Here is a 23,318-nt window from a genome sequence, read left to right on the forward strand (position 1 = left end):
ATGTGGGGAGAAATAGGGTAACTGTCTCATATTTTCCAAGTATCAGACTGTCTTCACAGACTAACTTCCACAACAAAATAAAATCATGCGGCCTATTTACCAGAGATCAATTAAATTGGCCACACTCTTTTTATAACTTGTCCCCATTGGACTGAACATTTAATAGTTTATATTATGCTCAAATTTCAGTATCTACCAGCCCCACTTGACTGAACATTTAATAGTTTCAATATTTCTACCACCCCCACTTTTACTTAGTGCTTTTATCAAAATGATTTCTTGTACTCGAATTTGATGTTTATTTAAAAGCTTTTTTATGTCATTTAACGAATAGTCATTAAAATGTTCTGTCATCCAAATAAAAAAACAGTTTTAAAGCAATATATATGTCTACTGCTTCTCCCCTTTAAGAAAAGATTAGCAGATTTTATCTTGCATTTTAAATTAAGCCTCCACAAGTCTTGGATATGCTGATGGTCAAACTATGAAACCTGTAACTAAAGAACACGTGCTAAAAGGATCATAGTGCATGTTATCCTTAGGTAACATACTTAGAGGCATGTAACATACTTCGACGCATGTATCATTACAGCCTCAAACAACACCACCACCACAACAAAACAACCACTCCAGAATGAAAATACTGGTATATTTGTATAATGCAAAGAGAAATACAGATATAAATCCTCAAAACGGAAGGTACATTAATAAAAATGTAGCATTATAAGCCAAAAATATTATATAGTACTTGCAGAATTTAGTCTTTCAGTTTAACATTATAATGTCTAACAAAGAAATATTATTTAAATTATAGTTCTCATTATTAATTTAAAACAACCATCAGTAGAACAGCACAGCTTAACCTAGCAAACGTTTTAAGGAAATGCTTTGTTTCCTAGAAGGAGGGTATCATTATATTCCATTCATTTATACCATGAACAACAGAAGAACAATTTTCAAAGTGGAAATTAGTTTCATAAGACAGAATAAAACTGGGCTTCTCAAAGCACAAGCCATTTCCATAAAATTAATTTTTTATTGGCAAAATATACTTAAAACAATTTTGATGTAGTACTCTGCTTCTCAGAGCCCTCCCAATCCTCGAACCACAATCTGTACACACGAACACATGCAATACTGTATTTTTCTCCACATCATTACTAACCAAAACACTTTACTCTTTTAAAACTTACAACTTGACAGAAATGTTTCCATTCAAGATTGCTATAATACAGAGAGCAGTTGTCACTGACTTGGTTTTCAGCAGTAGAAAGTAAACTGGGAATCAAATCTTACTTGTTACTTACTGCTTTTAAAAAATGACCGCCTTGCTACTGACCTCCATCTCTGCTCTTTAAGTTCAATATCAACACTGACACTTTCAAAGAATCGGCGCAGCACAAAGACCCTGCAGCCGGCAATTCAGAGGGCATTTCAGACAACTTTCCCCCCCACTTTCTCCTGCTTCCAACAGAAGATCCTCAAGAAATCTAACTTGTGAAGAAGTCCCCCTAGGTTCCTCTACTTCACTGCAAAATGTAATGCCACTTGAGGTTGTCAAAAATAGCTTCTGTAGAAAACTGGCCATGGTCTTTAGGAAACGTTGCATGAAGAAAATTAGTATAGCCTTTATAGAAAAAGAAAAAAAAAAGGAACCACGCATGGAATAAAAGACGTCAGTACCGGTACAAAAAGACTGCAGGGCCTATTGTCAGGAAGAAAGTCGAGTTAGGAGGACGAATGTGCGGAGCTGGAGTGGGCTGAGCATTCCACTCCTCACCCACCCCACCCACCCCACCCCCAAACCCCCAAAAGGAGTCAGTACAATCCAAGTGTCTGTCCACTTCGAGTCATTTTGAAGGCAGCTTAGAAAATTAAACAGGGGCCAGAAGGAAAAGAAACGACGTCACCGTCCAAGCCAAAGGGAAAGGCTGGGTTGGGGGTGTATGTGGTGGGGCCTCCCTCATAAACCAATGCCTTTCAGGTCGCAGGGATGGGTCGCCTGGGTGGTCCGGGGGCTCTGGCAGCAGGGGAACTGGGCCCTGAAGCAGTCCCTCAGCTCCCTGTTGAAGAGGAAGCACACGACGGGGTTGATGCCGGCCTGCGCGAAGGTCAGCCACACGGAAGCCGTCAGGTAGGCCTGGGGGACGGCGCCGGGCCGCACCAGGACCCGCAGGTAGCTGGCCACGACGTAGGGCCCCCAGAGGAGCAGAAAGAGCAGCGTGACGGCGTAGAACATCTTGCACAGCCTCTTCTCTGTCTTGAATTCTTCCAGCACGAGGAGGCGGCGCGCGCCACGGCCCGGCCCTGCAGGCCGGATGCCCACAAGCGCGGGCGGCGTGGGCCCGCGGCCGAAGCCCGCCGTCCAGTTGGCGGCCGCCTGGCCGGTGGCGCCCGGGCCGTGGAAGGTCCAGTCGTGGCTGACGGCGGGCACCAGGCGCGCGGGCCGCATCTTGCGGCGGTCGTGGATGAAGAAGAGCAGACGGAGGTAGACGAGGTGCGTGGCGCCCACCACCACAGCCAGCAGCAGCAGGAAGCCCAGCGCGCCGGGGGCGCCGTCGGGCCGCTGCTCCAGGGCGCACGGCGCGTCCTCGTCGTCGCCGCCGCCGCCGTCCAGCACGGGCGGGAAGGCCGCTGCCAGCGCCAGCGCCCAGGCGGCACACACCAGCATGGCGGCGCACGGCCAGCCGGCCAGGCGCTCGGCGTAGAAACGGTGGTGCGCGATGGCCAGGTAGCGGGTGACGCCCACGCCCAGCAGCAGGAAGGCGGCGTGGAAACAGAAGAGCGCGGCCAGGAAGGCAAGCAGCTTGCAGCCCAGCGCGCCCGGCGGCGCCCCCGCCGCGGCCGCCGCACGCCGCGCAGCCAGCATGACGGCCGGGAGGCAGGCGAGCGCGCGCAGCCCGTCGGCCAGGCACAGGTCGAGCAGCAGGTAGTACGGGGCGCGGTGTAGGCTGCGCTCCCGCACGATCAGCAGCGCAAACAGCACGTTGCCCGCTAGGCTCACGCACAGCAGCAGGCTGAGCGTGGCCAGCTTGAGGCCCAGGGCGGCCGCCTCGCCGCCGCCGCCGCCACCCGGCTCGCTCGCGTTCGCCATCGCGGCCTCACCAGGCCGTGCGCTCCGCCCCGGGGCCGTCCCCGGCCTCGCCGCTCCCGCAGGCCGCCCGGCCGGCCCTCCGCCGCCCTGCCGGCCCTGGGCGAGCTCCCCGTCCTGCGGGGCTCAGCCCGCTCCCGGCCGGCCCCTCCTGGGCTCCCCGAGCCTCCGCTGCGCCGCCGCCGCCGCCATCTCAGGAATGGTGCGCGCAGGAGGAGGCGGCCACTCCCTGCGCCCTGGGCGCCGCGGGCTTCACTGCGGACAGGGCCGCGCCGCCGCCCGCAGCCCCCCGCATCCTCCTCCGTCTCCTCCTACTTCTCCGCTGCCGCCGCCGCGCCTCTTGGCTCTGCCCCCCGCCGGGCCCGCCGCAGCCGCCGCCGCCGCCGCCGCTGCTGCCGCCGCCGCCGCCGCGGAGCCCCCTCCCCTCCGCCGGAGCGCGCAGCGCGGCCGCCGCCGCCAGCCCCGCCGAGGCATCCCGCACCGCCTGGGCCCGGCTGGGCTGGGGGCGCCGCCGCAGCAGCCGCGGGGTCGGGAGGCGGCCGGGAGGGAGGCAGGGCCCAGGACGCAAGGTGGCGACAGTCGCGTTTGGCCCCAGGTAACGGGGGTCCGGCGGCGGCGCCCGCGCTGGGGTCACGGCGGCCGTGCGCGAGGGAGGTTGCCTGGGCTGGCAGGGTCGGGAGGCCTCAGAGGGGACAGGAATATCTGGAATGAGCCTTCTGCCCGAAGGCTAGGAGTAATTTACGATAGTAATAGTCATCGTAGTCCTAAAACCGCTGATACTCAGGTGCGCACTGATGTGGGTGGCAGTGTGCTGGGGAGCTTGGCAAGCATTATCTCCCTCAACAGTGATAACGAAGTTGGTTCCATCCTTAACCCCACTTTGTACCTCAGGAAGCAGAGGCTTGGAGGTCAAGGGAGTTGAGAGCCGGGAAGTGGCAGAGCTGGGATTCAAATTTCCCTTGGTCTGATTTCCAGTGCTGGACTCACAGCAACTCTGCAGCATCCCCTACTCGCTAACTCATCAGTGATCCCGGTGAAGGACCTATATCAGGGAAAAGAAATGTAGCATTTCATCTTTAAGTGTTTTGGAAGGTGAACCCTATGCCACCTTCCTCCCAGGGTATCTATTTTCTGGGTAAGCCTGAAAGGGCAGCCCCTGTTGTGATTCTCAGACACACTGCATTTGTCTCACAGGACCTTGCACGTGCTGGTGCCTCTGCCTGGACCAACCCCACAACAGGCTTTCTCTCCTTAGGGTCTCCTTCTGACCAGTCTGTCTTATTCTGTATCCCTGCCCTCTAGTCATTTCCTTCTTAGCACTTATAGTTTGTCATTATATACTTTCATTTCTTTTTAAAAATCATGCTCTTCTAACTAGTCTCTAAGCTCTTTGAAGGCAAGGGATCATGCCTCGTTTTTGGTACCACTGTGTCCCCAGTGCTTAGCATGGTAAAGCCAGAATTAGGCAACGCGTTGTTTCTCACCCACACTCATATTTTTTTTCTTCTGTGTGGAAAATTATTTATTGCCTACTGATTACATGCAAGGCAGGCACCTTGATGGGCATTTTCAGGATAGTGCAACATCATAGAGGGCCTTAATGATCAGGCTGAGGAGTCAAAACTTTAGTCTGCAGGCAGTCAGGAGCCCCTGAAAGCTTTTGAGAAGGGGAGCGATATGACTAGGTGTGCTCCAGGAACATTATTCTGGCAGCAGTGTTTAGGAGGGATGACAGAGCAGAGCCGGTAAACCTAGTACAGAGCCTCAAACTTTACTATGTGCAGAAATCACTGGGGACCCTGTTAAAATGGAGATTCTGATTTAGTAGTTCTGGAATGGGGCCAGAGGTTCTGCATTTCTAACAAGCTCCTGGGTGAGACTAATGCTGTTGGTCTGCTGACCTTACTTTGAATAGTAAAGCCCTTGGGGACAGTTTGGATATTTTTTTTAAAAAACTAAGTGATTTTTCAAGAAAATCAGCTATTGAGCACCTGACTTGGGACTCTAAGTAGCCAGCAGCAAGTGGCTGACCAGGCACATCTGTAAATGTATGTTGATAGAAAATAGATTTTGGAGGGTGTATGGGTTAGGAATTGCAGTTTGATATTAGTAGCAAAAAACGTGTACATGAGTTTATTTTATGAAAGAAGAAGTCTGGAGGTCAGTGGTTGCTGATACTGATTTATTGGTTCAAGGACTGAATCTCTGAAAGTCTTTTAGCCCTTCCCTCGTGATCACAGTAGGCTGCTGACACCCCAACCATCATTTCTTCATTCCAGGCAGAAGAGAAGGGAAAAGCAGAACTATTCCAGCCATCTAAGTAGGCCTCTCCAAAGAAGAGCTTTCTAGAAGCCCTACATTATAAACAAACACTTAAACATATCATTGGTTATCATTTGAGAGTGAGCACTTGAGCAAGGGAGGGTAGGAAATGGTTTCTTAGTTCTTTAAAATTAGACCCGCAGCTGTAGAGAATTGGATCCTGCCTTGCTGTGGCCCTTAGCTCTTGGGCTGCCTCTGCCTAGAGGAGGGAATGCCTTCTTAATAACCCACACAAATTCACCAACTCTGGTTGCTTTATGGTAATACTGATGGCAGCCACCTTTTACTGAGCATTTGCTATGTGCCAAGCATTGTGCTAAATTCTTGACATGTGTTATTTAATGTAATCAGTGTAATGGCCAGATATAGTATGTACTGTTACTATCTTCATTTTGCAGAGGAGGCACAGAGGAGTTAATTTGTTCAGGCTTTCACCACTTACACTTACTTTACACTTACTTGAAAGTAAGTGTAAGAGCTGGAAGTCTGACTTAATTTTATTTATTTTTTTATTTTGAGACAGGGTCTCACTCTGTCACCTAGACTGGAGTCAGTGGCATCATCATGGCTCACTGCAGCCTCAACCTCCCAGGCTCAGGCAGTCCTCCTACCTCAGACTCCTGAGTAGCTGGGACCACAGGCTTATACCTCCATGCCCCGCTAATTCTTAAAAAATTATTTGTAGAGGCTAGGCTGGTGGCTCACGCCTGTAATCCCAGCACTTTGGGAGGCCAAGGCGGGCGGATCACGAGGTCAGGAGATCGAGACTATCCTGGCTAACACAGTGAAACCCCGTCTCTATTAAAAAACAAAAAATTAGCCGGGCATGGTGGCAGGCGCCTCTAGTCCCAGCTACTTGGGAGGCTGCGGCAGGAGAATGGCATGAACCTGGGACATGGAGCTTGCAGTGAGCTGAGATCGTGCCACTGCACTTCAGCTTGAGCGACAGAGCGAGACTCCGTCTCAAAAAAAAAAAAAAAAAAAAAAAAAATTTTTGTAGAGATGTGGTCTCCTTATGTTGCCCAGGCTGGTCTAGAACTCCTGGGCTCAAGTGATCCTCCCACCTTAGCCTCCCAAAGTGCTGGGATTACAGGCATGAGCCACCACACCCAGCTGAGGAACTCTGTGTTTAGAATCCATCCTCGTGATCTCCACAAACACTACCTCTTTGTTATAACTGTGAAGAAGGCTTTTGAGTTTATAAAAGCAGTAAACTAACATACACAAAATACTGATGCTCCCGTGCACAGAATTATAACCCCTTTCAAGAGGGAAGGATTTTTCAAAACCATCTAATCCTAACACTTGAATTTTACTAACAGAGAGGCTCATGAGTAGCTGAGTGGGAGGGAGAACCCAGGTCCTCCCACTCCTAGGTCACTACCTTCCACTTAAAATCTTCATATTTTTTGTTCTAATGAGCACATGATGTTCGACAAGTCACTTAACCTCTTGGAATCTCAAATGCGCCCATATATGAAATGGGACATTGGACCAAATGATTTCTGAGAGTCCTGGGCTCTGAAGTTGAGTTTTGGTATAAGGAAATGGAAGTTAAGTGATTATGTCTCCCAAATGGGGAGAGATTTATTTTTCAGAAAAGGACACGAAAGAAGAGACAGTATTAGTTCCTTATAATTTAAAATTTTCTGTGTTTTCTGTTTCTATCTACAGTTGAAAATGCTGCTCTTCAGATTTGATTTAGTCATTTTCCCAGGCTCAAATGGCAGAAGCAGCAGTAGAAAATATATAAATCATGGTTCTCTCGCAGCATTTATATGCCTACTTCTTTCATTATCAACATTTGTTCAGTAGATTAATACTTAAGGAAAAACTAGTAACATTTCATTGGCCAGGATCAATGTATTTTCCTTTTACTGTTTCTAGGAAGCTACAGGCAAGAATTTTAAATACCTTCTTAGGCACCAAATTGCATGCCTTCATCTCAAAGCAAAACAGCTCTACGAGATTTTTTCCTGCAAGAAAATTTCCATTATTCTTATATAATCAAATTACTCCTTTTGGACATGGATCGAAACATAAGTATTTCCCACCCCCACTCTCCAAACCATTTATGTCCCTTCTTTGATGTACATATAGATGGTGTGATTGGTACTAGAAATTCTGACTGTTCAGAGAAACTGGTTGGCACCCTTTGGTAGATACAGTCAAGGTCTTGGGTTCCCCAATCATGAGGACCAGTCTGGCCAGTGTATCCTGTTTAACCTCAGGCTTCTGGCCAGTCACCTGCCAATAGGTACATTAAACACCAAGTTAGAGAAGGTTGATGTGACTTAATTCCATCCCAACTCTTAGAAAAAATGAGCCAAAGTCTAGGCCCAGTGGGTGTTGGATTATCAAAGGACAGCACTCAAGTTGACCTGTTCATGGGACGAAGTCATAACTTTGATGATGAAAATGGGCCTTGTGGTGAGGACCACTCTGGTTCATGTCCAAGTTCCACCAATGACTAGCTGTGCATTGGTGGTAGTGGTACATGAATCAGATTGTACCTAACTGTAAAGAGCCTAGACTGTGGCTCATTGGGCAAGTCTCTTGCCTACTCTGAACATCTGAATATCAAAAGCCCATTGTGGGAAGACTCAATTAAATGAGATTCATTTACAAAGAGTGTAGCACAAGGTGTGCACACAGGTCGTGTGCAATAAATGGCTAACTACACTTATGCATATTTGTTCTTACTGAACTATATAAATGTCTTGGCTAACCATGATTTAATTGACTTTTATATTTCCCACCTCAGCTTAACCTAGCAGGATGCCCTGTACACAATAGGTTCTCAATATGTATGTGGCACATATGAGTGTCAGACTGTATAATCAAGAGTGCAAAAAGTACAGCTGCTTTCTAGAAACCTAATTTCTGACTCTGTGTTGCCATTTTGTCTTGCTGGTGGGGAAAAAAAGGTAGCCTTAGTGCATCTTGGGTTTCATCATGGGTCCTTGCTTTCTCGGAATATACTGTAGTTTCAGGCAAGTGCCTAAATTGCCTAGTATATGGTCATTCAGGATAGTGCGTGCATGTGTGTGGTGGGTATCCCTTCTGATATTTCATCAGTTGTTGGCATATTGTTCCTGTTCTTCCAAGCCACTGTGGTTTGGTGACTCTTAGCTGCCTTGTGCCATACTTGTGGTGTGAGAATCTGGGCTAAGGATGCATTTGATATTAGATGCATCCACAGGCATTCTTCTCAGCAGTATGCCTGAGAAACTGGGTGCAACTCCCCTCTCTCTGAGTACCCTTTTCTTGTCTTCTCCTACCTTCATCTCCAAGGACTCCCTATCTATTCTGGAAGAGGGTGAAAACCTAGTTCTTCTTTGTTCTTTTGTAAAATGTAATTACAGACATCCCTCAGTATAAACAGAATTCGTTCCAGGGCCTCCGTGTGCACCCGAATCCATGTATACTCAAGTCCCATAGCCAGCCCTGCAGAACCTACATAAATGAGAAGTCAGCTCTTCATATGTGCAGGTTTCACATCTCTCAAATACTGTATTTTCCATCCTATTTTGATTGAAAAAAAAAATCACATGTAAACCAACCCATGCAGTTCAAACCCATGTTGTTCAAGGGTCAACTGGAATCAATTTCCCTGGGAAGCTGTGTTCCCCAAATTCAGGTGTTTGGAAAAAACAAAAGCCAGGAAGCCACCTTGCCATAAACCTCTCCTAGTCAAGGAAGCTCAGAGCCTGCTATCCACTTGAATGTTGAGAAGGAAAGGGAAAAATAGAGGAAGAAAAATTATCACTGCATATCTCAAAATATTGTGCTTGCTATCTGTATTTGTTGAATGAATAACTGAATATCTTTATGTGTATATGTATAGCATATTGTCACACTTCATTTAAGCAAAATATGTTTAGTGAAAACTCTTTAACAGTTGGTTTTTTTTCTCCACATGCAAGAGAATGAAGTTGCGCCCCAACCCCACACCATATATTTAAAAAAATTCAAAATGGAGTATAGACCCAAGAGTCGGGGCTAAAACTATAACAACTCTTAGAAGAAAATATAGGAGTAAATTTTCATGACTTTACATTAGGAAGTAGTTTCTTGGATATGTTCCCAAAAGGACAGGTGACAAAAGAAAAAAAATACATAAATTAGATTTCATTAAAATTTTTAAAGTTTGTGCTTCAATAGACACCATCAAGAAAATGAAAGGCCCGCCTTCAGAATGGGAGAAAATGTCTTCAGATAATGTGTCTGATGGGGGACTTGTATCCAGAATATATAAAGAACTCATAACTCAAAAAAGACAACCCAATTTTAAAAATGGGCAAAGACTTTAAATACACATTTCTCTAAAAAGATATGTAAATGGCCAGTAAGCACATGGAAAGGTACTTTGCATCATTAGTCAATAGGACAATGCAATTCCAACCATCTGAGATACCACTTCATATCTACTATGGTGGCTATTACAAAAATGTAGACGGTAACAGGTGTTGGTGATGACATAAAGGATTTGGAACCCTCAGATGATGCTGTTGGGAATGGAAAGTGATACAGCTGCTTTGGAAAATCATTTGGCAATTCCTCAAAAAGTTAAACATAGTTACCTTATGATCTAGCCATTTCACACCTAGGCATTTACCCAAGAGAAATGAAAACATATCCACATGAAAACCCATATGTAAATGTTCATAACAGCATCATTCCTAATAACCAAAAGGAGAAAGCAACACAAAGGTCCATGAATGAATGGATGAATAAATAAAATGTCATATATCCCTACAGTGGAATGCTATTCACTCATAATAACAAGTGCTGGTACGTGACGCTCCAACATGGATGAACCTTGAAAACACTGTACTCAATGAAAGAAGCCAAACACAAAAGACCACATATTTTACAAATCCATTTATATGAAATGCCCAGAACAGGTAAATCCATAGTGATAGAAAGTTGGTTAGTAGTTGCTGGGAACTGGGGGGAAGGATTGGAGAGTGTCCGCTAATGGGTCCAGAGTTTTTTGGGGGTGATGAAAATGTTCTAAATTTAGGTAATAGTGATAGTTCCACAACTCTGGATATCCTAAGAAAACAGAGTTATTAAAAAAATTCATATGAAAGTGAGGTCACCTCTGTGACCTTTGGAGGTGTCTTTATTAAAAGATGGATAGGAACCTGGCAAGTAACATGAACTCCTAGTTATGAACTCCTGGCAAGTAACATGAACTCCTAGCTTTCTGAGTAAGTGCAGATTCTTAAGGTGTGATTTCTTGTGCTCTTACCTGAGGCTGGCCACAGAAATAAGTCATGCCTTGCCATATGATCATGTGCACAAGGATTGCCCCCTTTGGTAGGCCTTAGCATTTACGTGCTTTGGGGCTTTGATGTTTAGGTAAACCTGGGAAGAGAGACTAAGAAAGTTTTATTTAATCAATAGCTTTATATTGCAGCATAGCCTCTGGAAAAGCTGCCATTTTTTAGATCAAAAAATGCACTAAGCTATTTTGCATATATGATTACTAATTTACTCCTACAAAATCCCCTACCCCAGTTTTACAGATGAGGAGCCCTGAGTTTTAAAGCAGTTAACCATAGTCTGTGGTCACACGGCACAAAGTAGAAGAGCAAGGTAAAATTCCAGTCTGTCTGGACCGAAAGCCTGAATTTTTTTTTTTTTTCTTTGAGACAGAATCTCGCTCTGTCGCCCAGGCTGGAGTGCAGTGGCGTGATCTCAGCTCACTGCAAGCTCCGCCTCCCGGGTTCACCCCATTCTCCTGCCTCAGCCTCCCGAGTAGCTGGGACTACAGGTGCCCGCCACCACGCCCGGCTAATTTTTTGTATTTTTTAGTAGAGACAGGGTTTCACCGTGTTAGCCAGGATGGTCTGGATCTCCTGACCTTGTGATTCGCCCGCCTTGGCCTCCCAAAGTGCTGGGATTACAAGCGTGAGCCACCGCGCCCGGCTGAATTCTTAATAAATGTGTACAGAGAGCTTTGTCGACTAATATATAATTGAAGGAAAACCTATCGGGATGATAGAAGTATTAAACTGGGATTGTATCTGCTAGTACAGAATTGAGGAAAACCATTATGCTAACGGTATAGGTGGCAGTATTTTAACCACCTGAAAATAAACACTTTCAATATTGAAAAGAAACAAGGAGTCTACACTAATACGTTATTACTGTTTAAAATGCCATTATTGATATTTCTATAATGGTTTTCTAAGCAAGTCATAGCAACGGCTCCAAGTGAGAAAAGGCCTTTGTAAAAAATGTGGCCCCTCTCTTTTGCATTATATTTACTAGCTGTTTAAACTCCCTCTAGTGGTTAAGTCATGTTGTGATCCTAAATTTTGCATTGACAGACTCAATGCAGCCACCAGGACTAGGGTGCTACTGGGAGTGCCAAAGATAACAGGATCAAACCTATTTCTTAAGCATTCTTTTCATGTGCATGGAATCATGGTATAAATATTGTATATCAAAGCTACTACTGCTATAATCCTTGCCTTCGTCTCCTTTCTCTCTTATTTAATCGAAAATCAAATAGTGCATCGATTATTGATACTTTCTACTCTAAATAATTACAGTGAATATACTTTATAAGGTGGAGATTTTGGGGGTATGTCCATATAAAATGTTCTGAAATATGGAACAGGGGCCTGTAAGACACATCTTTAAGGATGTACCTACTGTTTCTTGAATTGCTAGTTTACCTATTACCTATTTACAATGACTTCCTTGTAATAAAATATGAATGTTTGGCTCTTTTAAATGCCCACCCTCTATATACATACACCTCCCATGTCTCACACTCATATAAATTCTTCCTATGCCACCAGCACCAAGCTTTGCATTGGGTTTTTATTTAGATGAGGTAGATACTCTTTCATTTGCAGAATTGTAACAGTTGTTGAGGAGAGCATCTGTAAAAATAAATCTTAGAGATAAGGCAGACAGATTTTTATGATAAAACAAATCATATAAAAAGTAAGACTTGGACTCGATTCTCCTTAGACCCATGTGAACTTGCAGAGATCTGATTTCCATATCTCAAACATTTGGGATAAACAGCTGCATTTCTCAGAAAAACCCCTGCTACCACCCTTCCTTCATTCTCTTACTTCATCTGGTCTGGACAACTCCCTGCACAGCTTCCGAAGCACGCTCTTCTCTTCTCTCCCTGTGAGACTTCCTGTTCCCTGGAATGAACCCACATCTTTCTCTTTCTCGTTTTATTCTTTTGTTTCATTTCAAGTGGTGTACATACATCAGTAGCTTCCTGAGAAAGCTGCTTTGGACATAAATTTTTTATTTTTTATTTTATTTTATTTTTTTGAGATGGAGTCTCGCTCTGTCACCCAGACTGGAGTGCAGTGGCGCAATCTCGGTTCGCTGCAACCTCCACCTCTCGGGTTCAAGCAATTCTCCTGCCTCAGCCTCCTGAGTAGGTGGGACTACAGGTGCGTGACACCATGACCAACTAATTTTTCTACTTTTAGTACAGATGGGGTTTCACCATGTTTGTCAGGCTGGCCTCAAACTCCTGACCTTGTGATCCACCCGCCTTGGCCTCCCAAAGGGCTGGGATTACACGCATGAGCCACTGTGCCCAGTCAGAATTGAATATTTTAAGACTTTTTACATATCTGAAAATGCTCTTACTTTACTTTCTTCATACTTGATAGTTTGGCTGGGAATAGAATTCTACTGGTTTGGCAATTATGATCAATGATATTGGACATTTTTTCATGTGCTTATTTGCCATCCACCTATCTTCTTTGCTGATGAACCTGCCATATTTTTTCAATAAATCATTTATTTTTCTTATTACTGACTTTTGGGAGTTCTTTATGCATCCTGGAAAGAAGTTCTTTTTCAGATATAAGATTTGGAAATCCCTTTTGCCCCTGGTTTGTGGCTTGTCTTTTTATTCTTTTAATAGTGTCTTTTGAAGAGCAGAGATTTTAATTTTGTTGAAGTTCAGTTTATCAATTTGAATTATTTTATGAATGACGCTTTTAGGTCATATCTAAGAAATTCTTGCCTAAACCATGGTCATGAAAATTTTCTCCTATGTTTTCTTCTAGAAGTTTTATGATTTTAGGTTTTTTATAGTTAGTTTTATGTTCCAGATTAATATTGTAAATGGTATGAGGTGGATTGACTTTCAATGGATTGAAATTCATTTTTTTAATATATGGATATTCAACTGTTCCAGCACCCCTTGTTGAAAAACTTATTGCACCTTTGTCAAAAAAAAATTGTCCATATACGTGTGGGTCTCTTCATGGACTCTATTCTGTTGAATTTATGTGTTTGTCTATCTTGATGTCACACTGTATTCATTATTGTGGCTTTATAATAAACCTTAAAATCAGGGAGCATTATTCTTCAAAATTGTTCTTCTTTTTCTAGTTGTTTTGGCTGGTCTCAGTCATGAGCATATAGATATGTGTTTTAGAATCAAGTTATCTAATTCTATGATAAGGCCTACTGGGATATTAATTGGGGTTGTGTCTAAATCAGTTTGGGGAGAATTGATGTCTTAACAATACTGCATCTTCCTATACAAAAACAAGGTATATCTCTTCATTTCTTTAACTCTTCTTTTATTTCTCTCAGCAGTCTTTTGTACTTCCCAGTGTATAGTTCTTGTATATCTGGTGTCAGAATTATCTGTCAACATTTTTTGTTTTTGATACATTTATGAATGGTATTTTTAAAAATTTTAATTGTTCACTACTACCATAAAAGGAATATAATTGATTTTTGTATATTGACCTCATATTTTGAAACTTTGCTAAACTCACTTATTTCAGTTTTTTGGGGGTAAATTCCATCAGGTTTTCTACATAGATGTGCATCTGGTCTAGAATAGACAATGTTACCTTTTTTTCAGTCTAGATACTTTTTTATTTCTTTTTCTTGCCTTGTTGCACTGGCTAGAACCTTTAATACAATGTTAAATAGAAGTGACAAGAGCTAACCTTACCGGTCTCTTCTCTGATATTAAAAGGAAAGCATTAAGTTTTTATTCAGTTTTTCACCATGAAGCGTGATGCTAGCTGTGGATTTTTATAGGTGCCTATAGATGAGGAAGTTCCCTTCCATTCCTACTTTACTGAGAGGTTTTTGTTTGTTTGCTTGTTTTAAAATCAGCAGTGAATATTGGATTTTGACAAATGCTTTCCATGCATCTGTTGAGATAACCACACTGATTTACATTTTTAGTTTGTTAAATAGAAAATTATATTGATTGACTTTCACATATTAAGCCAACCTTGCATTCCTTAGATAAATATGACTTGGTCATGAACTACTATCCTTTTTGTATATTCTTGTGTTATACTTGCTAAAATTTTGTTTTGAATTTTTACATCTATATTCATGAGGGTTATTGATCTCTAGCTGTTTTTCTTTTTTTCTTGTACTGGCTTTGTCTGGTTTTTACTTCAGGATGAAGGTGATCTAAAAGAATGACTTGGAATGTATTCTCTCCTTTTCAATTGTTTTTTAAAAGTTTATGTAGAATTTTTTTCTTTAATGTTTGGTGGAATTTACTAGTAAAACTATTTGAGCATGGAGTTTTCTTTGGGGGAATGTTTTTAAATATATATTTCATTTCTTTTATAGATATATGGCTGTTCAAGTTATATATTTTACCAAGTACATTTTGGTGGTTTATGTCTTTAAAGGAATTTGTCATCTCATCTGTGTTACAAGTTCATTGGCATGAGTTGTTAATAGCATTCCCTTGTTATCTTCTACATAGCTATAATATAAAATAGTATTGATATCTTCTGTGTCATTTCTGATATTGGTACATTTTTCCCTGAATAGTTGTGCCAGAAGTTTATCATTTTTTTCAGTCTCAAATAACCAGATTTTTACTTTCATTGATATTCTCTACTGTTTTTCTGTTTTCTATTTCATTGGTTTCTGCTCCGATATTTATTATCTCCTTTGATCTATTTAATTTGCATCCTATTTGCTTTATTTTCTAGTTTCTTAACACAGAAGCTGAGTTTATCTATTTGAGATCTTTATTTGGGCATTTGTGATAGAAATTTTCCCCTAAAAACTGTTTTGGTAGAATTCCATGAATTTGATAGATGTTTTTTTATATTCATTCATTTCAGAATACTTCCTAATGTTCCTTTTGACTTCTTTTTTGATCCATGAGTTATAGAGAAGTGTGTTATTTAGTTTATAAGTATTTGGGGGATTCCCAGAGATCTTGCTATTATTAATTTCTAATTAAATTCCACTGTATCAGAGAACATACTTGCATGACTTGAATTCTGTTATGTTTATTAAGACGTTTTGACCCAGAATATGGTCTATCTTGGTAAACATTCCGTGTACCCTTGAAAAGAATGTGTTTTGTATGGTTGTTGGGTGAAATGTTTCATAAATGTCAGTTGGGTCAAGATAGTTGATAGTGTTGAAATCTTCTATATTCTTACTAAATTTCTGTCTGCTTGTTCTAGCAATTATTGAGAGATGAGTGTTGAAATCTCTTGACTAAAATTCTGGATTTGTATTTCTCCTTGCCATTCTAACAGTATTTGTTTCATGTATCTTGGGGCTCTGTTATCAGGAGTAAAAAATATTTAGAATGATTATATCCTCTTGATGAATTGACTCATTTATATTACTAATCGACCTTCTTCATTCCAAATAATATTCTTTGCTCTGGAATTTACTTAGTGTGATATTAATATAGCCTCTCCAGCTTTCTTTTGATTAGAATTAGCAAAATGTACCTTCTTTTTTTACTTTAAAAATTATTTCATTGTAGGATATGCTCATAACATCAAGCTAAGGATCAATGTAACTTCTAATTTTGCTTACAATCTATGCCTGGGATTCTAGGATATATGTGTGTGTGTGTGTGTGTGCGCGCGCGCATGTGTATGTGCATGGATGTGTTTTTTTAATTTTTATTTTATTTTATTTAAGATGGAGTCTCACTCTATTGCCCAGGCTTGAGTGCAGTGGCGCAATCACACCCACTGCAATTTCCGCCTCCTGGTTTCAAGCCATTCTCCTGGCTCAGCCTCCCAAGTAGCTGGGACTACAGGTGAATGCCACCACACCTGGCTAATTTTTTGTATTTTTAGTAGAGATGGGGTTTCACCATGTTAGCCAGGATAGTCTTGATATCCTGACCTCATGATCTGCCCAGCTCAGTCTCCCATAGTGCTGGGATTACAGGCGTGAGCCACCGTGGCTGGCCGGGATGTGTGGTTTTTAATGAATTTTCACAATTCTTTTGTTCCTTTAACAAGTTTTCTCGTATATTCCTGGATAATAGTAGGTGCTCAGTAAATATTTGGTTGTTTTGTTTTGTTGTTTTTTGAGACAGGGTCTTGCTTTATCATCCAGGCTGGAGTGTAGTGGCACAATCTCAGCTCATTGTAACCTCCACCTCCTGGGCTCAGGTGATCCTCCCATCATAGCTTCCCAAGTAGCTGTGGCTACAGGTACGCACCACCATGCCCGGCTAATTTTTGTATTTTTTGTGGAGACGGTGTTTTGCCATGTTGCCCAGGCTGATCGCAAACTCCTGGACTCAAGCGATCCACCTGCCTTGTCCTCCCAAAGTGCTGGGATTGCAGGCAGGAGCCACCATGACTGGCCAATATCTGTTAAATGGAATGTTTGTGTCTACTACATGCAGAAAGAAAAATGCACACTCTGTCCTTTACTTTAATCTATTGTTGCCTTTATATTTAAAGTGCATTTCTTGTAGGCAGCATTATTGTTGGTTCTTGCTTTTATATTCAACCAAATAATGGCTGAAATTCAATTGGGAATATTTAAACTGTACATTTAATGTGAAAATATGGTAAGATTTAAATCTGTCATCTTGCTCTTTGTTTTCTATTTGTCTTAATTGCTCTTTGCTTCCTTTTTCCTATTTTTATGCTTTCTTTTAGATTAATTAAATATTACTTATGATTTCTTTTTATCTCTTTTGTTGGATTATTAGCTATAATTCTTTGCTTTGTTATTTTAGTGCTTTATTTAGGATTTGCAGTGTACATTTTTAACTTACCACAGTCTACCTTCAAGTGATATTATACCTGTTCATATACAGTATAACAATTTACAGTTGCATATTCTCACTTCTCCCTCCCAACTTCTGTGCTATTATTGTCATAGATTTTTCATTTATTCATGTTATAAAGTCCATAGTACATTGTTGTTGTTTTTATTTAAACAGTCCATTATTTTTAAAAGAGATTTTAAAAATACTAAAATTATCTTATGTTTTACCCATGTGGTTATCATGTCCAGTGCCCTTTCTTTCTTTCCGTAAATCTACGTTCCCTTCTGGCATCATGTTCCTTCTTCTTGAAGGAATTCCCATGACATTTCTTTTTTTTTTTTTCAGACAGGGTCTCACTCTGTCACCCAGGCTAGAGTGTAGTGGTGCCATCATGGCTCACTGCAGCCTCAACCTCCCACGCTCAGGTGATCCTTGCACCTCAGCCTCTTGAGTAGCTGGGACTACAGCCATGCGCCACCATACCTGGCTAATTTTTTAATTTTTTGGTAGAGACAGGGTTTCACCATGTTGCCTATACTGGTCTGGGGCTCATGGCCTTAGGCGATCCTCTGGCCTTGGCCTCCCAAAGTACTGGGATTACAGGCATGAGCAACTACTCCCAGACTGTGACATTTCTTATAGTGTTGATTTCCTGGTAGTGGATACTTTCAGCTCTTGCATATCTGAAAACATCTATATTTCTGGGGGTTTTTTTTTGTTTGTTTCATTGATTTTCTCTATTATTTTTCTGTTTTGATTTTATTGATTTCTGCTCTTTATTTTTCTCTTCCTTATGCTTGCTTTGGGTTTACTTTGCATTTCTTTTCCTAGTTCCTTAATGTAGGAATTTCGGCTGTTGATTTGAGACCTTTCCTCTTTTCTAATGTAAGCATTTAGTGCTGTAAGTTTCCCTCTCAGTAGTGCTTTAGCTGCATCTGACATGCTTTAATATGTTGTATTTTCATTTTCATTCCAGGTCTATGTATCTTTGAATTTTCTTTGAGACTTCCTTTTTAACTCATATATATATACTGTTTAATTTTCAGGCATTTGGAAATTTTCTCGTTCTTTTTTTGGCATTGATTTATTTTACATTTGTTAAGTTTTGTTTTATGGTTCAGAATGGTGAATATTCCATGAACTCTTGAAAAAAAATTGTGCTCTGCTAAAGTGCTATATATGACAAATAGATCCTGTTGTCTGATTTTATTGTTCATTTCTTATATACCCTTGCTGATGTTTTATCTAGCAGTTCTATCCATTGTTGAGAGTGGGCTGTTGAAGTTCCCAGCTATAATTTTCTATTGCCTGTCTCCTTTCAGGTCTGTGAAGTTTTTCTTCGTGTATTTTGAGGCTCTGTTGTTTGGTGCACACATATGTAGGATCATTATGTCTTCCTGGAGGGTTCTTTTGTAATTATGTAATGTCCTTTTCTGTCTCTGGTTAACTTTACTCTAAAATCTGCTTTATTTACTATTAATATAGCTACTCTTAACTTTGTTGGGTTATTGTTACATGATATCTCTTTTTTCATTTTTTTCCCTTTCCACCTACCCACATTGTTGTATTTGAAGTGAGTTTTTATAAATAGTGTTTTGTTGCATCACTTTTTTTTTTGCTGTTGTGTATTTGCTTGCTGTTTAATCCACTCTACCTGGTGAAGGTAAAAGTCTAAGCTTCTCACTTGGCCTTGCTGGCTTAGGTAGGGGAAGGATCACAGTTTTTCCTGTTGCATTTGGCTGGCATAGTTATGTCTAAGAGTTTTCTGTCTTGCAAGGCTGCTCCTTTGGCTAGAGAAACCAGACTTTTCTTGTCTATGCTTATTAGCATTTTCAGGTTGCCAGCTTCTCCATCTCTGAGTCTAAGAGATATGAGACAAAAAGAAAACCCAGGGAACTTATTGCTGTGTTGTTCCTTAACCTAACTGCTATGCTGCCTTTTGGCCTCTTTCAGAGTCTTCTTATGTTTGTTTTATATAATGTTCAGGGTTTTTCACTATACTTTGTGGGAGGAATTGAGAAAGCATGTCTTATTCCATCTTCCTGGCAGAGAATCTTCTCCATCATTTTTGAATAGATATTTCACTGAGTATAGAATTCTAGGTTGACAGGTTTTCTTCTTTCAGTACTTTAAAGAGTTTGTTCTGTTATCATCTTGGTTGTATCATTTCCTATGAAAAAATATCTCTGTTTTGTGTTTTTTTTTTTTTTTTTTGGTAGAGATGAGAGTTCTCGCTATGCTACCCAGGCTGGTCTTGAACTCCTGGCCTCAAGCAATCCCCCTGCTTTAGCCACCCAAAGTGCTGGGTTTATAGATGTGAGCCGCCACACCCAGCCTAATTCTTACTTTGTTCCTCTGTATATAATGTATCTTTTTGTCTGCACTGTAGCAGTTTGAGTATGCCCTGCCTTGGTGTGATTTTCTTCATGTTTTTTTGTGATAAGAGTTCATTGAGAGTCTTGAATCCAAGGGTTTATTCCTCTTGAACAGCCACTCTCCAAAAGCAGGTGACTCAACCAACTTTACGGTAAAAATTAGAGAGCTATTAATTTATAGTTGATTTATGATATTTTCCAGGTTCTAAATTGTTCTAAATTGTTTAGTAGGTAGTCATATGTTTTGTACACCAGATATTCAAGCACCTTCTGCCACAGTGCTCTGTTTTGAACATTTAGGGCATAACTTGAATATTTTCATAAGTCAAAGACTCACCTCATTTTCCAGATGATAGAGATGACTTCGGAGAAGTGAAACGTTTCCTGAAGTGCAACTATTAGGAGCACAGGCAGACTTAGGGTTTGAACTCCATACCTCTTGCTGGGTGATGATGGGAATGTTATTTAACCATTTTGAGCCTCCAGTGTGTAAAGTGGGAGATGATAATCATACTTACTAATACTTCATCAAGTTGATATGTGGATTAGATGAGAATAGTTAATGATTCATTCACAAAATGGTAGCTGCTGTTGCTGTTGATTTTTTCTTTAATAGACTTCCTTTTGTAGAGCAGTTTCAGGTTCACAGCAAAATTGAGTGGAGGGTACAAGGAGTTTTCCATGTATCCCATCCTCACATATGCATAGCCTTCTCCATTATCAACATCCCACACCAGATGGGTGCATTTTTTATAATCAAGGAGCCTACATTGACACATCATTATCAACCAAAGTCCGTAGTTTACATTAGGGCTCACTCTTGGATTTGTACATTCTATGGGTTTTGACGAGTGTCCAATGACATGTATCTGCCATTAGAGTATCATTTAGAATAGTTTTATTTTCATAAAAATCTTTGCTCTGCCTATTCATTCCTTCCTCTTCTACACCTGAACCCCTGACAACCACTGATCCTTTAACTGTCTCCATAGTTTTGCCTTTTCTAGAATGTTGTGTTAGTTGGAATCATACAGTATGTAGCTTTTCAGATTGGCTTCTTTCACATAGTAATATGCATTAAAGTTTCCCCGATGTCTTTTCGTGGCATAATAGCTCATTGCTTTTTAGCAGTGAATAATATTATTCCATTATCTGGAGGTACCATGGTTTACTGATCTACTCACTGCTAAAGGACATCTGGTCTCCTTTCAAGTTATGGCATTTATGAATGGAGCTGCTATAACCATCTCTGTGTGGAGTTTTTTTTGTGGACATAAGTTTTCAACTCAATTGGGTAAATATCAAGGAGTATAATTGCTGGATTGTATGGTAAAAGTATGTTTAGTTTTGTAATAAACTGCCAAACTGTCTTTCAAAGTGGCTGTACTATTTTGCATTCTTATTAGCAATGAATGAGCGTTCCTGTTGCTCCACATCCTCACCAGCATTTGGTGTTGCCAACGTTTTAGGATTCAGACATTCTGATAGGTGTATAGTGGCATCTCATTGTTTTAATTTGCAGTCTCCAGTGATATATGATATTAATCATCTTTTTGTGGTGCTTATTTGCCATCTGTATATCCTCAGCAAGATGTTTGCTCAGGTCTTTTGTCCAATTTTAAAATCACGCTGTTCATTTTCTTATTGTTGAATTAAAAAATTTCTTTGTAGATTTTGGAGCTATTGGTATTTTTATTTGAATTATTATTATCTTAAGTGCTTGGACAAGAGTTTCATTGAAACCTCAGCATTTTAACCAGCAAAACATGAAAATGTTTTCTTCTTATTTTTTGGAGGGTGGTGGAGAAATGATCTTCACTTGAAAAAATAAAAATGAAAAGATGTTCTCCTAGGTTACTTTGATTCAGAAAGAACTTCAGGCTGCCTCTTAAGTAGAGCTGTGACTTCATGGGCTCTCCATGCTGTAATACCCTCCCCACAAAATTAGTTTGTGCCATGTGTTTTTCAACGGTTGCCTTATTGAGGAGTGGGAAGTACCTGCTTAGCACAGTATTGCCTTTCTTTGTTAGGAATCTGTGGATTCACAGGGTGCTCTGCTGTTATCAGGGTGGTGACATTACACCTATTAGCAAGTCTCCTCAACTTACAGAGAACTGCTCTGGCCTGGATCATTCTGTAGAAAAACTAGTTACTAATGCTATTGAAGAAAAATATGTCCCATGATAGATGGAGGTATTATATTATCTGATTTCCATTCTCCCACCCTTCACTATGCGTCAATAGATTTACATCATGGGATTCATTTTCATTTTATGTCTTTTTATTTACGCACCAATTCTTTTGCAAGTAATTTTAATTCTTCATTTTATGAGAGTGAGGCTCTGTGCCTGTGTACTCCTATATAAAATAAAGGAAATGATTGTTCTTAATGCAGATTTGAAAGAAATATAATGGATTTCAGCTACACCAATTTCTCCCCATTTAGATGAGATGAACACCTAGTTAGATGAGGAACGTCATTCCTCATATAATTTGAATACATCCTGTTTCCATGACAACTTGTACTTACCAGCTTGCCTGGTAAAAGAAGTGTTTGAATTCTTCCTTTGATAAAAGATTTGACCAAACACTGGGGCCCCAGTTTCTTAATTCCAATAATTTCATTCCAGCCTAGGGCCAGTTTTCTTTTTAACATGGGATGATGTTGAGGATTAGAAACCAAAAAACGATTTTAGAGGTGAATTCATCTTCAAAATAAAAGGAGAGGACTCATAGGCCGAATACTAATGAGCACGAGAAATGAAGATACTTGTGCAGGTCATAGTCATGTTCTGATATCTTCCAGTTAAATTGAATCAACAGAGATGATGCAACAACTTATGAAGATGCTATTTGATTTGACAAAGAATGATTCAGTTACTCATTTCCATCCGGACGTTATAATCAGTTGGCTTGTTTTTTTCACTGCTAATTTATATCTTGCCATTATGGGTGGCTTGTGCCCTCTTACTGCTGAATTTCAATTCTAATAAGGAGTACGGTTTTATTAATGATTTTCCCTCAGAATGAAAAATAGGAAATTATTTGCATCATTAACTGTGCTTTTGCAAACTATGAAAAACACGATACTGCATTTAATTGACAAATTTATGTTTCATATGTTATAAAATATTTCAGTCCAATAAGGCAAGCAGACATGAGCCTTAGGCACTTTAGGAATGATAGGGACTCATCCCAAATTTAGGATAATTTACAGTGTATTTTTGAGTGACCTGGTAGGGTTTGAAAGGACAAAAGTGACTCAGCTATCTCCAAGATCATTGTCAACCACAGTATATATTTGTGACATCAAATACTTGCATAAAGTCATCTGAGGGGTACCATGTTCATCATAGCCTTCATGAGAGCTCATCTTTTGTAATGATGACGTAGTATGATCAATGTGTGCATATTTTTAGCCTCTGGGAATAAGATACTATCTTTCCACAAACACTAAGAAAATTTTAAAGCAAATACCATAAGGTGCAACATGACA

At 40.9% G+C, this 23,318-nt stretch overlaps 2 protein-coding genes across 4 annotated transcripts in view; one reads left to right on the forward strand and one right to left on the reverse strand.

Annotated features, from left to right (window-relative positions):
* Positions 1–630: 630 nt before the first annotated feature.
* Positions 631–3,477, reverse strand: GPR27 (G protein-coupled receptor 27). Its single transcript, XM_007984982.3, has one exon. The coding sequence runs from the start codon at positions 3,092–3,094 to the stop codon at positions 1,964–1,966; it is 1,131 nt and encodes a 376-aa protein (XP_007983173.1). The 5' UTR covers positions 3,095–3,477; the 3' UTR covers positions 631–1,963.
* The window catches only part of EIF4E3 (eukaryotic translation initiation factor 4E family member 3), a 73,664-nt gene continuing 53,135 nt past the window's right edge, over positions 2,790–23,318 (forward strand). Inside the window, exon 1 of one of the 3 annotated variants that reach the window (XM_007984986.3) lies at positions 2,790–2,929. The gene's annotated coding sequence lies outside the window, so the exon portion shown is untranslated. Of the gene's footprint in view, positions 2,930–3,555; positions 3,687–23,318 lie in introns of those variants that run through there. The other 2 variants (XM_073009929.1, XM_007984987.3) reach the window with 2 other exon arrangements.

This window comes from Chlorocebus sabaeus, chromosome 22 (genome assembly GCF_047675955.1).
Source record: "Chlorocebus sabaeus isolate Y175 chromosome 22, mChlSab1.0.hap1, whole genome shotgun sequence".
Lineage (NCBI taxonomy): Eukaryota > Metazoa > Chordata > Mammalia > Primates > Cercopithecidae > Chlorocebus > Chlorocebus sabaeus.

Coding starts and splice junctions, on each gene's coding strand:
- GPR27 (XM_007984982.3), bottom strand. CDS start 3,094: ATGGCGAACGCGAGCGAGCCGGGTGGCGGCGGCGGCGGCGAGGCGGCC.